We start from the raw sequence: 27,469 nt of genomic DNA on the forward strand, positions 1-27,469 counted from the left end.
GTCTCTTGTCCAGTTCTCTCTACTTTTTTTAAGGACACTGCACGTTTTGACACCCTGCAACCATGTTCAAATTCTTAGGGACTCTTATTTGGGCAGGCAGTTTGAAGCATTCGCTGATATGAAAACTGCAAATAGAATCATCAATCAAACCTTGTAATAAAAAACTCCTTTAAGAGTGTGCTGACTTTGCATCAAAACTAGGTTTTAAAACTTTTTTTTCCCCCCACAAGCAGTTACACTTCCACCACCATTGCTTCTCTCATAGATTTTAGTTCAGGATTCTTTCATTCCCATATAATAGTTATCTCTGTTTTTGCCCGTAATTATTAGGTAATCGATTTAAATCGTCTAAATCGAATTAAACACATGTTTGGTGAACATGTTGTAGTATTTTTTTATTTATTAATTTTTTAAAATTGCAGATGTTAATTATCATGTTTTCCCTTATCACATATCTCCCAGGCTTCATGCAGTTGTAAATACTGTATTTAACAGGGGAATAAAATAAAATAATAAATAAATAAATTTAAATAAATAAATAAATAAAATCTCCTGGTGGAGAAGTTCGGCGGTGCCATGCAGTCATTGGTCAGTTCGCGCTTGCGTCGTGGCGCGGTGACGTTTTTCTCTGTCCCAGAATGCAGTCTGGTAAACAGACATGGAAGCACCAAGTGAAGACCTCCACAGAGGCTGAGCACTAAACTCGCTCTTTTCCACCGTCTTCTGTCTCCTTCACTCTGTGCATCCAGTTGATATATATCAGCCAGGTGTCAGACTTACGTCTACAGGATCCAGAGCCTTGGTAAGTGTGAAGCTGTTGTCGATATGTGACCGCGGCTAATGACTTCTGCTGGGCTGTCAGGCTGCTGTCAGCTTCCTCGCTGGCGCTAGTCATGGCTGGCTAACGTTAGCCAGCTAGCAGGCTAACGTTAGCCATCAGTGCTGTTTAGTAACGTTTGTACCAGTCACAGACCCACACTGGATTAAGCTTACTGTCATGACACAACGGCTAATAGACATTTGGTCTGTTTTCAAATACCGTATTTCCGGTGAAGGTTAATGTTGTCTTTTTTTATTCAAAAAAATAACTACGATAGTGTAATTAGTGTCGAGTAGAAGTGGCAGCAATTCTAGCCAATACAAATTCTGGTTCCTGTGTTCTCTCTTATCTATGTGTCAGAGTTGCACCTGTCTGCCAATGACAACAACTGTTTTTCTAAAGAAATGACATAATGGTATGTTCTTCCACTCATGGCCTTTAACGTACTCATTTCGTAAAGTCAAAACCACAACCGAACTAAGGCTAAGCTACGGGTACTGGTATGTTTATATTCCGTAAGAATGTTATTAACATTGTTCCTAACCGGTATAGGCCTTTTCAGTGAATCTATATAAAGGTGGAAATCCAGCATAACCAGTTCCCCATTCCAATCATTGTGATAATTGGATCATATCTTTTCTGTCTGAATGTCATTTTATTTTTCATGTTTTTATGTAGCTTTTGTTATTTAGCCACCCAGTTGAGAAAGATAAAAACAAAAAAATAAAATAAATAAATTAAGCAGATAACACAACAGATGACATCGGCTGCTGCCATCGTAAACATAATCTTACATGCTGGTCAGAAGTCAGTATTACTGATGTTCAGATGATATATTAGTGTATTCTAGGCAATTTTTCGGATATAATGATAAACATGTTATAAGCCCGTATTAATACTGTGACACTGTAGAGGCCAGCGGATATAATGGTGGCACTAGCTCTTTGCCACTTTATCAGTGTTGGCATTTATAAAAAAGAGATGTGAGAATTGTCTGTTAGTATTGTTTGACAGCACATGGATACAGAATCAAATGTAATACTAATATTTTAGTTCTGCTGAAACTTTTCCCTTCTGCATTGTCACAAGTCAGAATTTTTGTTGCTGTCGAAAGGTTAAATAGCATGTTCCACAGTCCACCCATATGCCAGCGTTTACATAATACTCTGTAATTGTTTCCCACTCTAACTTATTGAAAGTTAACAGGAAAGTATTGACTTTTAGATGTCTATACATGTAGATAGATAGTCTATATGTATTACGTGTTGTCGAATGTGAGAATAGCGCAGATAGTACTGTGGTGAATTTACACTGAGTGACTGTGTCCTGTGTCCTCAACCTTCCAGCCAGGCAGCTTGTTCACCTAAACCACACTAACTATTAACAATTAATAATCTTCTGCTGTGAGCTAGATGTGAGAAGAGAAAACACTGGACAGTCTCCCGACCTGACTCTCTGAACATTTTCCAGACTTGATGTGTGAAAATAGTTTTGGACTGCCACTTTTGCAGCAGTAAGATTCTTATTTTTCTTTCTGCTTTTGCTAAAAGTTGTTGTGTATATTAGCAGTACACAATTTTTTTTAAACCTGTAGCACCAGTAAATCCTGGAATTCAGGTCTCCCTGCAGTGAATTTATTTTGATTCTGTCCTCATTATAACAAATCTTTGACATTAGATAACTTAAACTTAAGAAGTGTGGTTTAGTTCTGACAGTATTTAGGTTGTAAGTTTTAAAGGGCTGCATCAAAACAAGCAAAACAACATTCGATTAACAAATGTAAAGTTGGTGGAATCCATATGGTACAGTACACTACTGAATAAACAGCAATATGCCTTAAATGTATGAAGACAACAAAAACAATAAAAATGTCTACATGTCTTTAAAATGGATTCCTGTAGATGTATGTGTTGCTTTATGTTGACTAAGTTGATCACTAAGGGGGCAGGAATGAAAGTGTTTTTTACACATAATTCAAAAATTCCACCTACTAACTTTAGAAAGGAAAAGGTGTGGTATAGTTACATCTTCCCTCAATGCATGTCTGTGTATGTCTCCAGATTTCCTATCCAGTGTGTGTGTGCCAGCCAGGAATCACCCAAACTGATGTGGATCATCTGATTGAGTTTAAAGATAAATTCCTTGTTTCTTGTTTTGCCAAGGTAAGATCTTGCTGCTGTTCATTTCAAAACTCTATTGACATGTGGTGGTTTTTTTACGTTTCCTCAGCTGCAGAATAATCATACCTAGCCATGTAGTACTTCCATCACAACGGCCCAACACTGAATACAGTTTCTATTGTAAAGTATTCAGTATCAAGGAAGTGTTGCTTAATGAGACTACAGCATCACTGAGTTGCATCTGAGGATATGCTTTATACTACTTGTTGTATTGGGTTTTAAGATTTTTTTTTTTTTTTACTACTATATGTGTATGAATTGTTTGAATTTAAAAAAAGACGAGCAGTGCAGCTGCCCCTCGGTAAGTATCAAGGAAATTACACAAATTGTGTAATTTCAAGACTTCTATGTTGGACTGCTTAGTGTTACAGAGGTCTTCATTTTTACAGCATCTGTTCTCTGTATGTTGCTTAAAAGATTCAACATCAGCAGGCTGATCCAGCGTCCGCTAATCTGCTTTGTTCTGTTCTTTGAACTCACAATAGATTTTGATTAGAATCACTGGATTAAATCATCTGAGATGATTACACGCTCCTGCTGTGTTTGACCAAGTGGCAAATTTTGGGCTAGAAAATGAATCCAACATGGAAGTGCTAGATAAATAACTGGCCATTTGAGACTGGCCCCAAAAGCAAGTCAATCTTTACAGGCTGTTATGTTAAAATGTGCAAGTAAATGACGGTAAGACATCTTTATAGCCTGGTACAAATAAACAGTTTATGCCTCATAGACAGGTAAGCCTCTTTCATAATGCATGGTCACTTTGATTGGCAGGTGTGTGGTACAGCCTAATCTAGACATTTGTGCTTCAGTTTTGGTGAGTGAAATTCTAGTGTTTTATTAGTCTGTTACTTAGTAGTAATAAGCAGATATCTCTGTCTGTGCGTTCCATCTGTACAGCAGGGCTGTTCCTCGTAATACCAGTAAAAATCTTTACATGTCAAAAAAAAAAATGTGTCAAAACATCAGCAATATAGCAACACCATGCATTTGCATCCTTCAGTGTGCACAATAACAAAGAAAGGCCAGGCCTATCTGAGAGTGAGAACTGTATATCAGTCTCTGATGGTGATTTTAGTCAAGGTAATTACAATCTATATGTCAGGAAAAGCAAACAGTGGATGAAGATTACTGATGTAGCTATGTTATAGCTGGTACAAGGTCTCTTGGTGACAATATTGTGCAGGCTCTTGATGCTTTACAAGGTTAAGTTAATTGAGTTATTGCTAAATTAAGGTATTAAGCAGTTATTTTATGATTTAAATTTTCTTTTGGCTAGTTTTGGTTTACATTTGCACTGGAGTGCTACTGTTGCTGGCACCTTGTTTCAACATATTAGCACTTCAATTAGGCAGTCTGTCATCAGTGACAGTAACTCGTTAGAAAAGGGTGGAAAGTGCGCTTTGTTTCGTTTAAAAAAAATAAAAATAATTAATGGTACTGCCTGCAAACTGCAGTAATTAAAAAGAAAAAAGTATTCAGTATTTTTTAATAATGTCATAAATATTATCTCAGATATCCTGGAAGTATTCTGAAATAATAATGAGGCCAGCTAGCATATGGGAGTTTCTGTCTCTAAAAACAATAATGACATCATGATTGCTTGTTCCATCTTTATATACAGTCTTACAGTCTGGACATAGGTATTGATTCTGGAAACAAAGATAAACTCAACAAAAGCTTGATATGACTTGAGGACCAGTGGGAGTGTTCAATTTTTCACCTTACTAGCCCTCTCTTCTGTGAGAGGGCAATCTGGAATTAACTAAGAGTATTTACTTAAAGGTGATTTCATAAAAACAGCAAGAACATGAGGAGGGGGTCACGTAAACTGAAATTGTTTTTTGGTTTTTTTTTAATGCGCTTACAGAGCAAAATAAACCATAAGGTAATGTAGCCAAGTAGAGTAGAAATGTCTGCTGTGAATCACGATGTAAAACTGAAAGGGACAGGATCTGAGTCCCCCCCAAAAATCCTAAAGAACATAAAACTAGGGAAGACCAGCTGGGCTGGACTTTGCTCCAGTTGAAGAGTTGGCTCTATACCAAAATATCAATCACCTTATACTGGAGTGTATAGAAAGGGGGATCTCTTCCTCTAAGCCACAGACAAGATGCAGCAGTTGTGACCTCTTTCAGGTACAGTAAACTTGACGTTCTTGTTGTGTATCAGAGGCATGTTGTCACTACCTTTGTGATGTTATTGCTTTTACTCATAATTGTTTCAGGGTAGTTTCAGAAAATGTCAGCACACTCGGCTACTAATATATGGTGCTAATAAGTTACATATGCAAATTATTTCCTCTCCAGTGAAGCAGTAGTTCTCTAAAATTAATGAGTGAGGGTACGTGAAAGGATGACGGTAATCACACAGACCTCTTCCTCTTGAAATGCTCTTGTTATGATCAGTGCACTGATTGTTAACTGGTTCTTCCCACAAGAATGTCACAGTTATGCTGGGCAGAGTTCCTGAACCTACACTATTGCGATCATTTTGCTTTGACCTTACAGATGTGATGCTATGGCAACAAAGGCAACAGATGTTTTGAAGAAATGAGAAATCTGGGGGCACGTCAAATAACTATATCCAGTTAAAACATTAAACCAACTGGCATCAAGGTTGTTAAATTGACATTATTGTAGTTTCAGTCTTTAAAAATGCTCTTCATCATAGTGTTTGAGCACACACACACAGCCAGCATACTCAGGACGAGGTTTTTAATTTGCCTTTAAATGAATGATGGTAAAATTCTACTTTCAAACAGACTTTTGAGGTCACAATGTACTAATACTGTTTTTTTCCTTCCTTTGTTTGCTCATTTTGTCTTTGCTTTTATTTATTACCATTTTGTGCTAAAAGCACAGAGAAGTTTTAAATTTACTTGAACTATTTGAGCTCCTCATCACAACGTGTGAGCACCTGATTGATTTGACGACGCAGAAACCGATCAGCATTTGCTAGGCGATAGCAGTCAGGAAGACTGACACCAGTTGATACTGATGTTCATCTGATAATATCAGTGCATTCCTACACTAAACTCTGTACTTGAGAAGGCGAAGGCCATTTTTGTCTAAGGCTTTTTTGAATTCTTGCTAAATTGGAGTAAGAATTTTAGGTAGAGGGGTAAAATGGGTACACAGTCCAACACTGCATGATTAATATTAAAGAGGAAATGCCACAACAGATGAGATGTGCCATTTGTAAGTAATTTCAGTCAGTGTGTTACACCGTCTTTACAAGACGTCTGTACTTTTCTAGGTTTTGTTTCTGGCAAGAATGTAAAAGGATCCCAGTTCTTGTTTTGTTTCTTTTTTTTTCTCTCTCCTTGTTCGGCTTTACTTAGGCGAGCACATGCTGTCTGGGTGAATGAGAAATGTTTCATTTTGAAAGTGAAAGTAAACTTGGTAGATTATAATAGACTTTGCAAATCTGAAATGCTTAGAAATTAAAGGGTTTGTGCATGTCATTCAAAAATCTCTGAAGTCTTGCATTAATACATCTTAGACATGTGTTTAAATGGAATATAATGTAACTGACCATAATACTTTTACACAAAGTCAATATCTCTAAATGTATTTTTCTCATATTCTTCAGTATATTGGGAAGCTAATGCATACATTCTAAACATAAAGTCATTATAATATAGTATTTCACTCGTAAGTCACCAGTAGAAATTCGATATATTGATCAGCACAGCTTTATGGCTGATATATTTAAGATGTTAAAGCTCACATTTTCTTAGTACGGGAAGAAAACAAAGAATCGATCATTAATTATAAATATGTCATGGTGCAGGCATCTTCTATTGTCACACCCACAATTACAAAAAAAGTATTTAGTATATCTTACAACTGTTTATATTGAGTCAAATCTCAAAACCGATCCTTATTAACTAATAACTTGTGCATTAAATTGGTATTATTACTGTTGTTGTTCATTTATAACCAATCACAAATTTGCCTCAAAGCACTGTATTTGATAGCATCGTTATTCGCAAGTAGAGTGTACAATTATTAAATGTAATTTAAATTTCTTAACGTTAGCTAGTGAGTGAGCCACAGCCAAGGGAACCAGCAGCCTTCAGCTGAATCGCCAGCCGGCCTATTTATTCGACGTTAAACAGTATGTTGTGTAAGCTTTGTACTTGTAACGTCAAGTTACCACACAGGGCGATTTTTTTTTTTCCCTGAGAGGCGGGTTTGCTGAAAACAACACGCGTATGCCCGTGTCAATCAGTGTAAAAGTCCTCCTATCCCGAGCTCTACCAGCGCTGACTCTCGTGTTGTTACATTGTAGCGGAAAGAATGTCGGAAAGGGCCGAGGATGACGTCAGGGGGGAGCAGCGCCGAGCGGCCAGGCAGCAGCTGAAGCAGCAGCAGATCCAGCGGGGAGAAGGCTCCACAGCAATGGCGACTGTTGCGGAGCGGAGATCGTTGCCTAGTCCAGATATAATGCTGGGACAGCCTTGGAGCAGCTGGGTCGACGCCGCCAAACTCCACGGCAACGACGGTGAGTTCCCCAGCGTGCCGTATGTTTGCGAGGAAGCGAGGTAGAGCGCGACAGTTGCCAGTCCTGTCTTTTTTTTTTTTTTTTTTTTTTTTTTTTTTTGGCCGAGTGCATGCAGTTTTCGGTTGAATATGAAGAAACGCTACTGGTAGCAACAGCACGGGCAGGGAAGCAAGTGCAACTATTCATTTGTGTGTTTCGGATCGCCTCATTTTTTTAGGTGCTGAATCGGAGGAAAGTTTTAAAGACTTCGGGAAAAATCGAGAAGCCATGCGTTTGTGCAGAGAAGGTGAGTGTTTTTTTTTTTCCCTCTAGGGCCAAAGGTGTATTTTGGTTATGGGGGTTAATACGCATACATACATTCACTCACGGATTCAAACACTTTACTCGCGTCGTTCTGCAAAACATATAGTAAAACAAGCGCACCCGGATATAATCAGTCAGACGTGTCGGTAATTCATGTGGTGACATTTGCACATGAACCTAAAATAACTTAACGATTAGCAACTTGGACTTGCTGACTAAAGTGATAATGTGTATTTCATTGGATGGTGTGTTAAAAGGACTTTTTTTCGCATCCATATTTCTCCCATTTTGCAAAACTTCCACCATGTTTCACATCTCTCCCCTTACCTTAAGACAACATTGATGTTTGTTGCTAAGAGAAATGCAAAGTATAAAGAAGTTAAAAAGTTACTTCGTAAGCATAGCTCTGATTTTTCGAAGCAAAAGCCAGCATAATACTGTTCAACTACTGCTGTTAAAACAGCAAGTTGGGCTTTTTGTACAATATATTTAAGTTAAAATGTTAAGTTACGTTTTTGCTTACTTCAGTTTAACAACCAACATATGATGTTAATAATTTAACTGTTTATTAAGAAAAATACTTAAAAAATATTTTACAAAATGTGGAATTTAAAGATATAATTTATTGGCCTTTTAAACCACCAACCAATATGCATGAGCTATTCATGTATGAAAAATATAAAACCCTGAATAGGATAAAAACAATCAACCAGGCTACACTGATTAAAATCTTGATATGACTGTTGTTCTGCTAGTATGTGTGGTTATTCCAGGGTTAAAACATAGTAGGTAGGTTTAGCTAATAAACTCTTGAAGGACAATTGTAAAATCATGGCAGAGGGCATCATCTTAAACAGGAGCTAAAGCTCAAAATGTACAACACACACATTGCCTGGCTTCTGAGCTAGAGAGAGGTGTTTCAAAGCAGTTTGTACTGCTGTTTTATTTTTGGAAACACCTCGATTAGCTTTAGCTGATTGGGCCTGCTGGCAGGCCTTGATTTAGAATGAATTTCATCACAAAGGTAAATCGTTATAAAAGTAAAATTGCATTTTGTTTACTTAAGACTACTGTGATGCTTAAGTTTCCAAGCTGACATATTAGACACCAGACCTCAAGGTTGAAATAAGGATGAGTCTGCTGGCGAAAAGAGCTGAGGACTAACCTGTTCATTTGAGGCACAAGTAAATCAAGTGATGAATCAACTTTGTCACTGTGGTGATACGGTGATTGTAAGCTTAGCTTGTTCTATGAAAGACGTTATGCCGAGCTAATGATGTGCACTGTCTTGAGTTATTAGTTAGGCAGTCTACTTAAAAGTGTATACCTATGGAGATGACATGTTTGTTCTTGTGTTCTAAACATTTCAACACGATGTAGTTACTTTCTAAAAAGGAATTTTATCTCCTGCTGACGGAGAAACAAGCAGGGCATGTCATGTATGACCTTGCTGTTAAGGGGCAGTTACTGCAGTAGGTAGGCCACCAAGATTAAAATGCATTCTTTAGTTTAAGCTTCTTTTCAGAACTAAATGTGGGCTAAAAATAATAATCTCTGTTTTGAAATTGTTTTTACATGTATCATTTTGGTCAAGAGAAAACGGTGCTAATCAAGCAAAAACCGCAAGAAGCTCCTTTAGACGTCGACACCATCAATAATTCTCTGGCCAGCTTTGAATCATTCGCTGTGGTGTGCTTAATCATCAAAGAATTTAACAGGTTTCTGACCTAGGTGATTCACATTGTGAAGGCACAAATGTTAAATTTTAGTAGTTCTCATTCTCATCGTTGTTAAAGCGTTGATCTACATATTGGATGGACAGTATTTTTAAGTCATGTCACATACACCTACAATGTAACCTATATAAGTGGCAATTGCTGTAGCCAGCATTCGAGCTTGCATGTGATGGGTTGTTATTTGCCTTGCGGTCGTGCCCTCTTGTTTTATATGTGGTGCCAGCCATGATGGTGACCGATAAGACAGCTCGGACGTTTTTCCCTCCCTGGGTCAAACATATTTGTCTGTCAAGTTTTTCCACTTATTTGAACATTTCCTCACATCTATACTAATAGTTTCGGAAGTCTCCATCCAGGAATTTGCTAAAATCTGCAATTTCTTATATTGAGGCGATGATGATTATTCTGTCACTTATAAATTCAAAAACTGGAGTGAAAAAGTGCGCAGAAACACATTGGAAGATTTGACAGTAGTAAACAGGCCAATCACTATAGTTGTTGGCTGCATCAGTTTGACATGTAGTTACATTTCTCAGGAAGTGATCGTCAGGAAACTGTGTAGGTTACATCATAACATTGAAGATTTAAGACAGAAGTATAAATTCATCTTAAGGCCCAGGGTTTGAGCCCTCACAGACTGATGATGTTACCTGTTTAGTGATTGTGTGCCAGAGGTTGGCCACTCAAAATGGTATATACAGGAATAGGACGGCAGGTTTGGGCATACCATGTGATATTACCTTGATGGCTCAAAAACATATTTGTTGTTTGGGGCATTTTATGTTGCACTGTTTACTTTCTGCATGGTCAAGGCTGAGCCATTCATGTGAATTGAACATCTTCTCGGCAGTGGCTTTAAGAAGTACTAAGTCACTTGCTTTTGACAAGCAGCAACAAAAACGAACACAGTATGAACAGGTGATGAATAGATGAACACATTATATAGCATTTGGTTCACATTAGTGTTTTTTGTTTTTTTTTTCTCTTTCCTTCCTTTGTTTATTTACTTTTTTTAAATGTTTTCAGGCTTTCCCCCTTAACCCAGAGTTTAACGTCACAACACAATGAACTGTGGGTATTTCCCTCAGGGAGTGTTTGTAGAAATGCACTGTGAGCATAAAGGGCTCAAAAAACCTGAGAGAGCCCTTGTGTGTTTGAGAGTTTAACAGTGGGACAGCCCTAAGGCCTCACTGTCTTAGTAGTAATGCACTTTGAAGTCACACTTTGAATGAGTGTGGAGATCGGCGGTTCAGCCTCTCTTCTTTTTTGGCACATTAGTTTGTCCCACACTTTTGTCATCATTGCATATCCAACTTTATTTGGTTTTCCTCCTTATGTGTTGAATAAAGGAGGGGGTTTATTGCAGACTGCTTCACAGAGGACTTCTCTAATATTGCCTTTTTTTGTGTGTGTGTGTGGTCAGCAGAGTGTCCTATGTGCTTGATGCTATGATGCTCACATGCGTTGGGCAGATAAGGGAATAGTTTGAGTAGGAAAATGAAGTAAGTCGTATGCTGGGTTAGCCACCAGCTTAAACCGAGTTGAATGCTTACGGGAGATAGTTAGATGCTGCTCTCTATCGCTGTCAACAAAACACAAAATGATAGATTATGTCTCGGAAAATTTCTGTCCTGTGTAGAGTTCATGAAACTTGGAGAATCAGCGCCAAAGTGCAATGGAGTGGTTTTGATGGTACGAGACGTAGGACACCACTAAGTCACTGTATCTTTTCATTTGTCAACCATTTAGAACATTTTTCCGCATAAAGGACAGAGACAGAATGCTCATCTGAAATTCAAGGTTGCGGGGTCAGTTGACATTTGGCTGTCATGAAACATGTCTTTATCATGTTGCGGCGTCTGTCAGTGACTGTTGTTTGTGTCATGGGGCTCATCAACACATGCTGCTCGTGGCAGAAGTTTGTCTTCATAGAAAGCCTGTGTGTGTGCGCGTGCGTCTGGTAGGGGTATTACAAGTGGATGACTACATCGCTCTGCCATGACTCACCACCAGATTCCTCCTGTGGCGTTACTGCCATTCTACCGCACGCAGATGAATAACACGCACACACACAGATTGTAAGAATGTATGGTACCGGATGACTGATGAATTCATCATTCTGTCACGCTGTTGATAAATTTTACAGTGCCGCTGTCACAGTCAGGGAAGCTGGGAAATGTAGTGCCACTGTCAGCCACAGGTCAGATGCAGCCAGCATGTGCGCTACTCAGCGGCAGCCAGAGCTGCTACGATTGCACCTAGATCGTTCATCACTGCCACGGATGAGGATGCTGAAATTAACTGGACTCTCATTCTCTTCCCCTGCCTTGTGCTCTCAGGCTCTCTCTTCCTCCTCCTTCAAGCGTAGGTCCTTTGCTCACTGCCTCTTTGTCTCGCAGAGGCCTCAGACGGCTTCTCTGTTCGTTTACTGCAACTTTGTTCCCGTTTTGCGCCCTTTTTTTTCCTTTTGGCTTAAATTCACTGTTCTGTCTTATTTCTTGTCTAGAGTGACTTTCTTTCTCTCTGTCCTTAACACCTCATGTTTGAAAAAGAAGAAAATGGAGGTTGAGAGGAGGGCAGACACAGTAGCGTTGGAGCACTTTTGAAGTCGGACAGTTTTAGCAGTAAAGGCCATTTAGTGCTACAGCACTGAACGTGGAGTAGCAAAGCTGTATAGCATGTCTGCTTTCATAGTTGAGCATCCCATTAGAAAAATACTAATGAAAAATACTGCACGTGATCTGCAGCAGCAGTTTGGAAACGAGTCTTGCTTGACCTTGCTATTGATCCAGTGAGGAAATGTGGTTGGATGCTGCAGTTCCTGTCCTGTTTCAGTAGATTTGAGAGAAAGGCAGTTTTAATGAAAAATACACAGGAAGTTATTGATTTGGCAAATATGTTTGCTCTCTCATTATATCTGCAATTTGCTACTTGGATAAGCAAATTGGGTATATACAGAATAGAATTAAAATAGATGTGTTGAACATAGAATTTGCCTACGCTAGCATTTAGCTATTGCTTTGATGGTTTGTCCTTTTGCAATTGGCAACGAGTGAATACTCCATGTCACATTTTACCACTTGTAATTCACATGCCTTTGTCCATTAAGTGAGGATATTTTCCTTCCTCTTTGTAGCAAGCAGATACTTTGAAAGCAAGTCTTTTTGGTCCATTGCTGTTGAAGGAGACACTTGGCAAAATAGCTTCAGACAATTGACACACATTAAGTAGCATTGGACTTGTCAATTCATCCACACACAATTGCCTCTGACCTCCTTGAGAGAGAATCTGCCAGGTACATCTTTTATACGGTCTTTGCTTAATGGCCCTCATCCCTTCAAGACTTGGCCAGTGATGTTTGGAGAACCCTTGACAGTCCTGGCGGAGCATATTGGAGAGGGGCTCCACTTCTCTGCTCTTGTATTCTCTCCTCTGCTCATCTCATCATAACGCCCCAGGCAATCTCTTAATTAGCCTCCTTAATTAGGTGGTTTCTGGTTCTCTCCGCCAGGGTAAATTTTGATCACATTCTGCTGAGAAGCAGCACTTCCCTCTGATTTGCCTTGGAGTGGCTTTAAAGCGTGAGGTTTGTCATTGGGCAGAGGTTCTCGAGCTGAAGACACCTTTGCATTTTTCCTTTTTATGGTTTTCTTTGTATTTGTATTTCCCGTTTTTAGAGTTTTATCCAGGTTTTATCCAGGAAGAAATGCATCATGATCTATGATGTTATGTGCATCAGCATTTTAATTTTAACCCTATACTGTCATCTTCATGGAAATATGACCTGACCTTAGGGATCAGATTTCACAAGGTGGTAACCTACATGACTAGTTTAGTTAAGCTGGGTTTTAAGCATTTCTGTACACCTGGGACAGCCAACTTTTACATCTTGAAAAACACCATAAATAACTCCATTTAGTCTGCCTGACTGCAAAAATAATTCATTCTTTATAGGTTAATTTCGTAATTACTTTTACCAATTAATTAATTGGTCAATTGAGCTTTAAAAAACATAGTCATTAAAAGAAAAATTCATAGCCTTAAAATGTTTTTTTGACATTTCAACCAGGGGTCCAAAACTTGTTTAGTCTTCTATGAAACGAATATGGCAAAAAAGATTTTTCCATTTTCTTTTTTTTCATTTTGTGTTAAGTATTTTGTTGGACTGGTGGAAAAGGTAATTAAATAATCAAGCCATGTTTGACAGAGGAAACTTCAAACAAGAGTTGCGACCTGGGCAAGATTGAGAATGACATTTGGACCTTTTGCAAAACTGCCCATTCTCAGAATATCTGGTAGTTTCCCTCGGTAGCTCAGAGTGTGGCATTCCAAAAGGCAGACTTTCTTTGTTTCTTAATAACAACATAGAAAGCACTAAGGGGATAGCACCCACCTTATTAAACCTGATTGCTTTGTGATATCTCCTAATTATTGAGTCAGAAAATGTTGCACGCTCTAAGCCAGTACTGAGTTTGTTTATATCTTGGAAAGGCAACCTTTGGATTGGTGCTTATCACCAGTACTTGTTCTCATGGTGAATAAGGGCTCATAAGTGATCTATATTTACAAATCACTCCTGGGTTGCATGTGTAGACTTTACTTGGCCAAACTGCTTTCCTGAGCTTGTTAATTTGTAAAAATTCCTATTATGGATTGTGTTAAAAATTGATTTTGTCTAAGCTGTTGAACAAGAGCGCAGTTTCCGAACTTTGCCTCTGTAAACCACCACAGTGGATTTCTAATAAAGCAGCACTGTGTGATATATGTGTAGGCTCTTGCTACAGCAGTGCTTTACATAGTTTATCTATTTCAAAGGTTCAAAAGAAATAGGACAGTTAACTGATATGCAGTTTCATGGCCAGGTGTGGTCTGTTTCCCTGTTGTTTCATTTTAAATTAAGAATATAAAAGGCTAGGAGTTGTTTTCAAGTGTTAAATTAGCATTTAGTAGTTGTTCACGAGTATTCTGACCAGCAAGGCGTCATTTAGGAATGAATGTTGATAAGATTTTGTTCACACCTGCTTCAGTCTTTATCGGTTTCAGTTTTGTGTGTGCAGAAAAAGCAGGTTTACACAGGTTTTTATTATCTCAGTCACTAAACCAATACTGCCTCCTACTGTCTGTACTGGAGGACATTGAGGCAACAAAGGACCCCCTGACTCTTAAAGGCCAAACAGAGCAGTTTCTTCAGGTCACTGCCCTCAATGCAGATTAGTAGAACACAAGCCACTGCACACACCCTCAGCATGGAAAGTATGTAGCTCCAGAAGCACCTCAACTCTGGCTACTTTATAGGTTCTCTCACTGACTGGCTGAAAAGCAGATATTGACTTTAATGTATTATTTATAATCTGAAAATGTTATAATTATGTTAGTTTGTCCACTTAACTTTGAGACAGTGAAATGTAGGAGCTATGTAAAAGAATATCTACCATTGCTAAATGGGTGGGGCAGTATTTTGTACCACTTGAATTTAACTTGAGTCTACATTTATGACACTGTGAGTACTAAATTTCCTTTTCCGCTGCGATGGAGTAGAAAAGGACAACTCTGAAAATGATGGCCTTGTTCACACATTTATGGATCTTACTGTATGTGCTAGGCAATAATTCAGAATTGCTGTTAAGGCTCAGCCAAGAACGTATTTTCTTGTGGTCTGCTGCGTTTGTCTATTTACTCCTCGGCCCACTCCCCAACAAATGCACATTAAATATAAAACAAACTAAGCGGTTGATGTTTGGTTGCACATTGAACAGTGTGTATTTTGCAGAATCTGCTGCCAACTGTGGCATCGGTCACGCTTTTATTTATTCTCCTTGAGTTGAGCCCCATCTGCTTGTATCTTCCCGTTTACAGACATGTCCATATTTGGCCAGTGTCCCGCACAGGACGACTTCTACCTGGTGATGTGCAGCCACTGTGGTCAGGTAGTCAAGCCACAAGCCTTTCAAGCACACTTTGGTAAGTGATACACACGCACACACACACGCCTTGATGTATCTATATATTCAGTTATTTTTCATGCAGCTGGGGTGCAGAGCTAGATTTCCTAGATTCAAGTAGTAGCAGTAATCCACTACAACAAGGAGGTGGCTGTTACTGCAGATGATCAGCAAGGTTGGGGAATAAAGAATTGGGGGGGGAACTCTATATCCATACCCCCCATACCCAGAGTAATGTGATGTTTCTTTGATTAACACACTCCTAGTAGTGCTTCTTCTCTCTGTGTACCCCCCATCCAGTTTTCAACTCCACTCAGTAGCCTATTTATTTAGTGTTTGTGTGTTCAAATTTCCTGTGTTAATATTTGACAGGTCTTTCTCAAGTCTTTCCAGTAGTGGGCTGTTTTAACAGATTACAGCTCAGATAAGATTTCTAGTACTGTTAAGACAATAAGCTGGGGATGTTTCAGTGCACAGATTTCACCTGCTTAGTATTTAAGCTGTGTCTTAAAATTCCCACAGAAGTAGGCTGTCTGTTTTCACTTTAACTCACTTCCTGAAACAATAAGAAGTAGAATAGCACCTCTTTTGTCTTGTTGTGTAGGAATGCTCCTTTAATGTAGGAGAATTTTATTATTTTTAATGGCCACTAAATACCTGGAAGTGTCTGGTGTTCTCTGAAGTGCAGCAGCAATTACACTTATCAAGGTCAACCACAAGAGGGAGGTATAGCAGCATGTGGCTTCTAGGGTAAAACTGTCCTTGGAACTGTGTGAACGTCACTCAAGAGACTTCTCCATCATTGTTAAACAGTATAGATATACAGGTGTGTCTGAAATACAGTCTCTATTTTGAGGTGTCAGGGGGTTTTGAAGGAACTGTAGATAAACACTGGATGGCAGTGCCAAGTGTAAAGTAAAACAATCATTATCAGAACGTGTGGCTTTACTCCATATACAGGGTCGCATTGTTAATGCAGACTGTGCTCGGCTTGATCCATGGTGTAGAAGCACCCAGAGGTTTACAGTGATTTCATCATGTTTCTTGATATTTGTTTCTTCAGCTGTTTGCTGCTGCTGATTCTTCCTGTGAACAGATTGTCTGTAGTGTGTTTATCATAATGAATGCACCAGTCTCTTTTTCATCTTTTGCAACATCTTTAAGTTCTGTTCTTAAAATCAGGAGGTGAAGCTAAACCCAAAGATTCCCCGTCACAGTAAATCTTCCGATTTGAGCCGCTGGATGCAAAGAATTACTTTTTTTTTTTTTTTTAAAGAAGCTTTTAAACCATGCAATATCAAAATAATTTTTTTTTCTAAAAAGTTTCACTTAATGAACTTATTGCATCAGCTATAACCACACAGTCTAAATCTAAGTGAAACTCTGTAGCCATGGTAGTATGTGTGGCCATACAGAGCAGCAGTGCTCTTGCTGTGTTTTACCCCATGTCCTCTCTGTGATGTCATTATGGGAGGACCCCGTGCGGCGTTAACGCGGGGAAAAGGCACTGATCTCGGCACCATTGAGATGGTCTCAATATGATATTAGCGTGCTTCTTTGAGCCCATCTGTCTCCCTTTAGGTGTCTGTGCTTCTCGGCTGAGGCTGAGCCCAGCAGGGGTGACACTCACCACAGAACAGGAAGCTGCTGCTTTGCCTGGCATTTTATGCATTCGTTTATGAACTTGTCTAAGAAAGACTTCTCAGAGATCGAGACATACAGAATTTTGCACTCAGTGTCTTGAGCTCAAATGGTAAAAGAAGGGAACCACGGTGGATTTGACTTTCTTGTTAACTCAAGGTTTTAGTTTTACCTTTGTTTTTTTTAATAGGTTACACTTTGTCTTTACTTAAACATGATGCCTGTGGAGTTTGTAGTAAGGCCATCACACTTCTTGATTTTCTTTCTTTCTTTCACTTCTGCAGGCTGGGATTCCCCCATGCCACTGAGCCAGCTGTTTGATAATATGAAACATGATATTAAGGCTCCTCCTATGTCTTCTGTCTGTCTGTCCTTGTTTTTCCCTTACCTTTTTTCCTCCCCTACATCAGTTTTGACTACCATTGGTGCTGCTGTTGACTTGTTGTTTTGTAGACGGAGCACAACTGTCTCACTTGGATTTCTTGGTGTGAGTTTGTGTGCAGAGGTTCGCTGTTGACTGGGACAGGACAAGACAGTGAGAGGAAGTGGAAGGGAGGCAGTGAAAGAAAAGCTTTTGGGTTGTTTAGCTTCTTAGAAGTGGGAGGGGAAAATATCTGGAGTGTAGGTTGAATGGGTATGTAGGAGAGCCCCCTAGGTGTGGAGAGGGCACTCTTAAAAGCAATTTTTTTCCTTTTTTTCTCAGAAAGCAGAAGTTAGAAGATTAAGAGTTAGATGCATGTGTGTGTGTTCTTGAGGAATATAGCTGAAGGCAAATGGGAGTGGTACCTTTCTTGAGTATTCGTATCCTTTGTAGCCACTCCACTTTTTTGGAGCACTTAGCCTGTTTGTTGTTACCTGATGACAGTGAGTTTTGTCCCACAACCCACTCCCCAGCTTTATCATGTAGTTAGTTAGAATCACACAAAATGGGACTAAATCAAAAGACAATTGAGAGGTGACTGCACACATAAGCATGATTAGTTTGGGGCAGAGGGTCTAGGTGACCTTACTTAGCAGAAGACCTTTCATGTTACTGTTATTTTATTTTTTTATTTTTTTAATTTTTTTGACCATTTAAATATTTTTTTCTATAATCCTGGTGGTTTTCATTTCGCCAAAACCTCTTTTGTGGAGGTGCCTGTTTTTATTTATTTATTTATTTATTTATTAATCATGCAGGAAAAACACTGGTGACAGTAGCCAGCTGACACAGGTCCTTGGTAGAAAATTACTAATGCTTCTGCTGCTGATGTTGTGCACCTTTTTCTCTTTTTTTTTTTTAAGCATGCAGTTATTTTCTGTCCTGTCTTTCATTGCTGCTGCTCAGAGTTAACTGTGAGTGTTGAGTCAAATGTTTATTTGCCGTCTCTCTTCTGAAATTCTCGTTAGTCACCTTTGTCTGTCTTGTTTCTCTGTATGTCCTTCAGCTGCCTGCAGTTGCTTTTGCTCACATGCAGCTTCCAGCAGGAGATTCTCTCCATGTCAGATGTTTCCTCACTGCTGAAAATTCTCAGTTTGGTTTAGGTGAGGGAGCTCCCTGGATTGAGCGTGATCGAGGCAGGGCGTATGACACCCACGCTCACGTCTGTCAGTCTCTCTTTCTCTACGTGTAATCAGAGCAGCAGGAGTGTATGTCGGTCTGTGTCACCCAGAACGCCCACTATTTCTGTTAGAGAGCTGCTGCTTTTGCCGAGATTCAAATCTCTCTGCTTCATGCTTCCAGTCATTTCTGAATTAAAACAAAAATCCTTCATGATGTTTTTGTCTAGCTTTTTCTTTGTAATTGTTTATGCAGTGACAGCTAATCAACCTTAAACTATGAAGTGCTTGTGTAGTGGTGACATTGGGACAGCAGCTTTTGTTGTACGCTGTTACTAAAAATAGGATGTGATGAGAGCCTTCTTTGAAAGTAGATCTGTAATTGTCAAGTGTAAATGTGTAATTGGTGGGATTCGTGTTCACACAGGGTTTGTTCATTTTGGAAAGCAGTGTGCTTAAAGACAGCTAGATTTGGATTTAAGCACATGAGCATCCCCCCCCCCAGTTCTATTTTTGTCTTTCCATCCACAACTAAGCATCACTCTAACCTTTTCTGCTGTCTTACTGCCTTTCATCAGTTTGCACAGCAGCTGTTATAAGAAGCTCAAGCAAGAAAGAAAGCTCTTGACCTGTTGGCCAGTTCTATTTCAAGATGCAGCGCATGAATCACCAATACTGCTTATTAGCTGTTCAGCTAACATGCTCACAGCTGTTAGAGGGAGATTTTTAATGTTTCCATTTCTCTTTTTTTTTTTTTCTTTTTTTTATGAGTCACAACTATGTTTAGTTCTATAGTACTGTTGGATTATAATTAGTGTGTTAACTATTATGTTTTAATGCCTGTTTGGTTTGTGTTATCATTTTAGAGAGAAGACACAGTTCGGCCAGCAAGCCAGCGTCCACCTCGCCGTTTCCTGCGTCTGTCAGGAACCGGAGCAGCGGCAGTGGAATTGGGCCCGGGATGGGCTCGGTGTCCGTAGCTGCAGTGGCTACCGGAGGCGTCCTTGGTCGACCTTCAGCTGCTAGCTCAAGCTTATCCTCCTCTTCATCGTCGTCCTCCAATCCCAAACTTGTCAAACCAGCCAAAGAGAAGCTGCCGGGCGTTCAGCGAAGACCCCCCTTTGCCCCCTTCAGGATGAACCAGCCAGAAAAGATGTAAGTTTCACTCTGCACAAGTGCAGGGTTGTTACAACCACATTTCTGGCAGACATACTAAAGTCTGATTTAAAAAAAACAACAACTTTGAAATGGAGACTACTTGTAATAGTTTTTGTAGCAATACTAGTGGTTAAAAAATAAGGTACTACTGCTTATTGCTGGTTTATGTGGCAGTCAGAGCTATTTGCCTTTACTGCTTGTTTCTCTGTAGAAATCTGATTCAGACATTTATACACTAGTATTGATTTTGACCTTTTTCTTCTTTTGAAGGTATTTGATATATAGCGGAACATATTAGTAGTGATTGTCTTCGCAGGACCATCCATATGTCCACATCTGTCTCTTGCCATACGCTTGTCACTGGCTCACTGTTTCTAACCCTCAGCTTCCTCCTCGCCACCCTTTTCATCGCTGTCATCTTCTCTTCCAGCCTTCCAGCTGTCAAGATGGACAAGATGCATCCGAAGCCGGACACGCCAGCTAAGCCGGTGCAAGCTCCATCTGCCCCCGCCACCACCTCATCCTCCTCTACATCCTCCTCTAGCACCACTGTGAGCTCCAACACTACCGCCATCACAACCTCCTCATCAGCCCTAAAAGCAGGCCTTAACTGTCCCTCCATACCAAAGCCTCCATTACTGGCCCCAGGTCAGATTCCCAATGGCAAGGGCCACCTCACTGTCCTCTCGGAGAAGAAGCAGGACAGCAGCAGTGCGAGTAGCAGACGTCACGTTAACAAGAAAGTCACAGGTCAGCTGAAATGTGGAATGAGGGGGGACTAGTTACATTTTGTCATTTTTTCAGAGTATTTAAAAGTCTCATACAGCATTACATGCTTTAGCCTAAAAGTTTTTTTTTATAACCTTGCTTTTTAATCTATTAGACCAACCTCCCACTAGTTTCCTGTTTTATTGCCTATGAAAGAGTGTAATTAGCAAACATCATTTCAGAATGTTGTCGGCAGCTTAAACAAAATGTCCCATACATTAGCTTAAAGGGGAAAGGATTACGTAATATTAATGTTTTGCATAACACAACTTGTCCCAAATTATGAAGGTAACAAATGTTTTTTTTCCTCCCCCTTTGCTCTGCCATCAGAACGTGAGTTTAATCCAGATATCCACTGTGGCGTTATAGATGTGACATCTCGAAAACCCTGCACAAGATCCCTAACATGCAAGGTAACAAAGTCCCTGCTTTGCACGCTGCACCTGGGCTGTATAAAAGCATTTTTTTTTTTAAAGAGAATTGGGCTGGTAATGCTCAGCAGTTTTTCTTGTTGTCAGCAATGAGGATCAAAGCACACTTGCTAGATTCACAAGATGATCTAACGTGTTCTTGACATACTTGTGGAGGCAGCAAGCTTCAAACCTCTGGGTGAGCGTTTCCCACGGCAGCCACAGGCTGACAATTGAGGGCCGGTGTTTCTAGGACACATGCTGTCAGCTCAGATGGTTTGCCACAAAGAGGAGCACAGCGTAACTCTGAGGAGCCTGTAATGATGAACTCTACTTTGAAATATAGGAAACTACAATGTCTGTGTTTAATGAAAAAGCACAACGCTGTCACTCATTGTGTTTTAATAGAAGTGGAGCGCTTTGGCATAGAGTTCAATTATGTTGTATTATTCTATATAATGTGTAGAATATTACCAAAGTTATTCTTTGCATTTCCGAGGATGGTTGTGATTGACTGCAGTCGAGCCGTGCACGTGTCATGCATGTTGTAAAAATTTGTTAGAGCCAGAGCTGCCAAGTATAAACGGCAATAAAAAAAGGAAATTAAGAGCCGTTCTAAGGAGAACTCTCTGGCTCTTACCATAATGAAAATTCTATTAACTTTATAATGTCTCAACAGACACATTCCTTAAGCCAGCGGAGGGCGGTGCCAGGGCGGAGGAAGCGCTTTGACACATTGCTGGCAGAGCACAAGAACAGAACAAGGGAGCGGGAGAGGGAGCGAGAACTCCACCAAAATCATTCCCAGCAAAACCCCCCTCTCAGGGACCCACACCCCTCTTCCCACCTCACCCCTGGCCATGATGCCCACCAGGTGGCTCATGGAAACGGCCCAGCCCTTGATGCCACTAAGCCTTTGCCAATTGGAAAGCCCAAATTTCACAGCCCTGGTCTTCCACGGTAATTGCTGTGCCACACTTTGATTTTTTGCTGTGCTTGTATTGTGTCTGTGTGTAGCTTTGCTCACACAGGCACGAAACAAACAGTTTCAGTTTGATTCAGCTTTGATGAATAAGGTGAAAATGACCAGCCACAATTTCTCTCCATTAAACTAAACAGCAGTCACGGAGGTGGTATTTCTGGAGACTCTGCAGCAGTCCACGAGTCGCTACACCATCCCCAAACGACCCCCGATGGCTTTTCTAGACCATCCAGTGATGAGGGAGAGAACGAGGAGCGTGAGGACAATGCTGAGAAACTGGACTGTCACTATTCAGGTTATCATCCACGACCGGCAGCTGTAAGTGCACTTCATCTGCAGTTACCCCCAAGGAACTTTCCTTTTTTTTATTACACTGGTCAAGCCATTAAAGATTACAGTTCTCATCTGTTCTTCCCTTCTATTCCCAGTACTGTACTTTTGGGAGTCGACTGTTTGGGAGAGGCTATTATTCCTTTGACCGGCGATGGGACAAAGTGCGATCTGCCCTCACCACAATGATGGAAAAGCATGTCAACTCCCAAATGTGGAAGTAAGTCAGTCTTGGACTCATCCTTTTTTCTTTTTTTTTTTAAATTTATGAGTCAAATTAATAATTGCTTAATTTCTGATAATCTTTGCTTAAGGAAAATCCCCTTAGCCTTGGAGAACTCCTCCTCTGTTGCACCCACCCATAGGACAAGCACAAATTCCCACTGTAGCACTCCCTCTTCAGGCTTCCTGGGCCCTCCTGCCACCTTGCCCCAGACTCCTTACAGCCAATCCTATGAGGGCAAGTCAGTGCTCTCCTATGGGACCACCTTAAATGCCCGCAGCTCGCCGCAGGGTGGGGCTGAGCACCCGGCCTATGGCACCACACAAGCCCGACAAGTGTCTTCGTCGCCGCAGATGCCTTCAGCCCACTTGTCCTCATCCTCTTCTTCTTCAGCTCCTTCCCTAACCTCAGGCCGGGTGCCTAAGTCCCGTTCCTCCGGCAGCAGCACTACCAAATCTTCGTCATCTTTTAGGCCCAAGGAGAGCTCGTCTGGCTCCTCCGTAACCATCATCCCCAACGCCACCATTGGAGGAAGCACTGGAGCCAACAATACCAGTAGCGGCGCTAGCTTCAGCTCGGGGAAGAAGAGGAAGAACAGTTCTATCCTCTCTTCATCCCATGGCTCCACTGAATCTTCCTCTTCCAATGCCAACTTCTCTTCCTCCTCTTTTAAGAAGAACTGTGCAAATGTCGGCAGCTCAGGGAGCACCTACCACCACAGCTCATTAGGTCCTTCGTCCTCATCGTCATTATCCTCCTCCCACAGTGGAGTCCACAGTGTGGGGCTTAACTGTGGGCCTACTGTGCGAACAAACTCCCTTAGCCTCAAGGCCGAGCTTTCTGGCAGTTCCGCCGGTGGCTCCTCAGGGCCACCAGCACGAGGTCCTCCCTCGGGGAGCCCTGCAGAGTCCATCAAGCGTATGAGCGTGGTAATGAACAGCAGTGACTCAACCCTTTCCTTGGGACCTTTTGTCCACCACCAATCCTCATCTGACCACCACACCAGCTTTAGTCACCACTCCTCAGACGGGCGCCTGGAGGCCAAGAAGCGCAAAAGCTCTTCTGCCTCCAGTGGCGTAAATAGCGGAGGTGGGGAAGGTGGGCTCGGAGTAGGAGGTGGGGGGCCAGGACCAGGTAGACCCAAAGTGGCCAAGTCACCTGCCATTAACAACATCCATGGGAAGCATGGGCGGAGTATACCAGGGACACCGGGTCTACCCAACAACTCTCATTTACATCAGGTTGGTTTTTGAGACACATTCAGGATGTTTTTATTTTCACTGATTGCATCTTGTGAAAGATTTTGTTCCTTTCTCAGTTCACTGCACTTCAAATTTGGGGATGTGGGTCAAATGTCATCTTAGGCTAAGGATGGATATTGTTAAGATTTGAAGGATACTACATTAAACCATGATTATAGTTCCACATTTTTCAGATATATATTAGGTCACGGCAATTTTCTTATTCTGAACACAGACTAATAAAAGTGTAGTGTATTACTGCAAAATAAATGGCTATGAACACCTTGCAGTTCTGAGCTATCATGCACATAAACTGCATCCTCCAAGCAAAGTGCCCAAGTGGTATTCAGCCATAATCCTTTTTAAAGAACTTTTTTCTTTTGGTCATTTGTTTTTCATGTGAATTATCAAAATCAATGAAATGAAATATTAAAATATTAAAGAACCGAATGGCTGATATAAACTGAGTAAAGATGAGGAAATTAGGTATTTATAGTATTTTATATATGATGCCAAAAGTATCAGGTGATAAGACATTTCTGATTACATTAAATGGTCTTGCCCGACATTTGAATCTCCCGATTTAAAAAATAAAATAAAATAAAGAACAAAATCAAAGAAAGAAGTAATTCTTGTTAGAAATTGAAGCCTCAACTAAAATCTTGAACTACAAAGCTAGTTTATAGACTGATGACTTTACAACCATTTTAAGATTGTTTTTTTCCTCTCCTTTTCCAGCCAAAGGCTCGTCCCTGACAGCGGTGTCCGGCTTCAGTGTATGAAACTGGCAGGCGGGCGGGAAATAATCCAGAGTGGTCCGCATACTGCTCTGGAATGCATGAGGCCTTCTGAAATCAAATCCACATTACTCTCAGCTTCCCACAATCCTCAGGGTGGAGATAATTTGGACTGCCCAATGATGTATATGTGGTCCTTACCGTTTCTCCCAAAGCCATGTGTGTGTGTGAGGTGCGGGCGGGGGGAACTGAATGGGGGATAGCGTGGAGCGCCAGGGATCTAATGCACAAGCAAAGGATCCCCCCACGCCACTGTTGTCCCAGTATTCTGAGAGGTCTTCCTGTTTGGTCGGAGGAAGGAGGAACAATTGCAACAGCCATCGGTCTCTTGTCCTGTAGTTCAAAGGTCATTGGGTTCAGGTTAAGGGCTGCTGCAACAAGCCGTCATGACACTGAGCAACTGGGGAGACAACGAGCAGATCTCTTCCGTGTTTGTTTAAAAAAAAAAAAAAAAAAAAAAAAAAAAGACTGTGTGAGAGTGTGTGTGTGTGCTTATGTGTGTGTACGAGTAATTTTTCTCATGTCAAATTCTGCTGGACTACTGGAATTTCCAACTTAATTACACCCCCAGCGCCTGATCTCAGAAGCCTTGCAAGCAAAGCAGTAGGAGAAGAAAACTGTTACTTGCAAAAACCTTAAAAAAAAATACACACAATCACCTTGTTTCACTTCTTGTTATTGTGATTCTCCCTGGCGACATGTTAAGTTACCTCGGGTAACATGCAGTAGCCTGAGACGAGCCCGTAGGGATGATCTGGTCACTTCTTTTATTACCCGGAATAATTATGCAAGTGTTACCTTTCTATGATTTCTTATGATCTTTTTACACTGAACTACAAAGGGGCTTTGTAGACTTGGTGAAGACGGTTGTGCTTTTAAATGTGAAAAGGACACCTGATGTGCCCATTCGATTGGATCTTTTGTCAGAGAGGGAGAGCTCGGTCTCGAGGAAGCCTGTTAATTTTCGGAATCTTTTCAGCGTGCAAAATGATAGCCACAGTAGACCTACCCCCAACTGTGAACAGCACTAAATAACTACTTTCTCCACAGGCACTGCTTTAGTTGTCCACAAAGCAAGCCAAAAAGCTGCTATCAGCTTTGCCAACTACTTTTGTTTTTTTTGTTTTTTTTAAGTAAAAGGTGGGCAGTCTTGCTTATGAAGTGGTGATGGCGCATTTGTGGATTGAAGAAAATCTGTGCAAGCTGTATAACTATAGCCACAAGTTACCTACTTTTTACCTATACCGCTGAGTGAATTCCACAGCTGTATGTGGGCAGATGTGAATTGTAATTTTTTTTTTTTTTTCTAAACATAGGGAATCAGGTATGGTACGTCTTAACTGGAGCAAACTTGCACGTCACCTGTCTTCTGTGGGTATGATTGTCCCTCGTGTGTGTAACCACTACCCAAGCTCTGGACGTTACAGTTTGAATGCCTCGCAGTAACACTATGTTCAGAAGAGATTTGTCACAGTAGACGAGGCATTGTACTCTTGTTCCGCTGTCAAAATAGTCTTAAATCAGGCAATACTTGCCCAACTCGTTGGGAAATAGCTTAGGTCGAGAGGTCTCGGGGACGAGCGTTACAGTGTGAGATTCATGGAGATGGCTTCACTAGATCTTAGATCTTTTGGCAACACCTGTTTTATGGAACCTCCACTGATGTCAATTAGTGTGGAAAACCTAGTAGACTTTTTTTTTTAATCTTTAGTTAGCTTTTTTTTTTTTCTTGTAGCCTATGTATCAAACAAGTATTGAAGTATCCCTATTTGAGAAAACATATTTTGTTAACAAATTGTACATAGTTAAAATACGTATTTTTGCACAGGCATTTTTTTGTACACGCAGAATTTTTGGTACAATTTTGAAAAATCATTATTTATTTAGTAAAAAAAAAAAACATTAAAAAAATGATAAAGTCAGAGAACATGACTATTTGAAGTGGTTCACTGCCAAGTCTATATAATGCAATATGCCTATATGTGGAAGCTGAAGCATCTCATGAATCGTGTACTGGGATCCTTTAAGGAAAGAAGTGTTGCCACTGTAGCATGTGTCTGTATGACAGGAAACCTTTATTCACTTTTCAAGGTCTCAATCACATGTGCTTTTACAAGACATTTTATGTTGCCTACGAATTAACAAAATAAGTTACTCTGCGACCCAATTAGCCTGTGATTCTGCGATGTCGTGCAGGCTCGAAGCTGTGCCCCCGCTGTCTAACCATCTTTCGTGGACTCTTCAGTCGTAACACTTTGTAAACCTTAAACACATTTCATGATTGAAACACTTGTTCTTTTGTTCCAAAAAAAAAAAGAAAATAGGCTGAAGGGACTTGAGAAATTATTGCAAGGAATAGGAACATTTTTACGGTCCAACTGCTTGCATCGTTGTTGCCAAACGAGTAATTTGAATCACAGCTTTTAAAGAACGCGTTGAGCAGCTCTTAAAAGAAATATCAAATTAAGAAAGTGCCTGAATTTGTTTCATCCCAACTGTTTGAGGACAGTATTCGTTGGGTTGTTTTTCCCTTACTTGAATGTTCAAAGTATTTAGGGGATTTGGCTTTAAGTCTGCCTCTGAACCCTAAATGTAGTGGAACTTGAGCTTGTCAGCTGCCCATTGCGAAACACTTGTTCTGTTTTTGTTTTCCAGACAAGACATTGAGATTTTCTTAGCATCGGTGTGTGGCCTGAGCCCCCTCCGGGTTATTAGGGTTAGTATTTAAAAACTTCACTCAAGTGTTTTGTTTACCCTCAATCTCTACTGACATCTTGACTTTGTTTCCAGTACAAGGAAACATTACGAGGATGTTTTCTTTCTTAGCATCGTAGACTTGGAATGTGAAAGCGAGAGAAAATACAGCTTGTCTGGGAAGAAAAAAATAAAA

The 27,469-nt window shown here is 40.5% G+C and overlaps 1 protein-coding gene across 3 annotated transcripts; it reads left to right on the forward strand.

Moving 5' to 3' along the window:
- The first annotated feature begins 621 nt into the window (after nt 1-621).
- atxn7 (ataxin 7) lies at nt 622-27,299 on the forward strand. 3 transcript variants are annotated; one of them, XM_025907421.1, is made up of 14 exons: nt 622-802; nt 2,233-2,333; nt 2,881-2,982; nt 7,297-7,509; nt 7,727-7,795; nt 15,405-15,509; nt 19,537-19,825; nt 20,259-20,578; nt 20,927-21,009; nt 21,686-21,966; nt 22,126-22,306; nt 22,417-22,538; nt 22,633-23,782; nt 24,521-27,299. In XM_025907421.1, exons 4-14 carry the CDS (start codon nt 7,305-7,307, stop codon nt 24,536-24,538), a joined length of 2,823 nt encoding a protein of 940 aa, XP_025763206.1. In that variant the 5' UTR covers nt 622-802; nt 2,233-2,333; nt 2,881-2,982; nt 7,297-7,304; the 3' UTR covers nt 24,539-27,299. The 3 variants fall into 3 exon arrangements, with proteins under 3 accessions (XP_025763206.1, XP_005450357.1, XP_005450359.1); XM_005450300.4 differs by lacking the exon at nt 2,233-2,333; XM_005450302.4 differs by lacking the exon at nt 2,233-2,333 and having other exon boundaries at nt 22,129-22,306.
- The last annotated feature ends 170 nt before the right edge of the window (nt 27,300-27,469 follow it).

This window comes from Oreochromis niloticus, linkage group LG5 (genome assembly GCF_001858045.2).
Source record: "Oreochromis niloticus isolate F11D_XX linkage group LG5, O_niloticus_UMD_NMBU, whole genome shotgun sequence".
In the NCBI taxonomy this organism is placed as follows: domain Eukaryota; kingdom Metazoa; phylum Chordata; class Actinopteri; order Cichliformes; family Cichlidae; genus Oreochromis; species Oreochromis niloticus.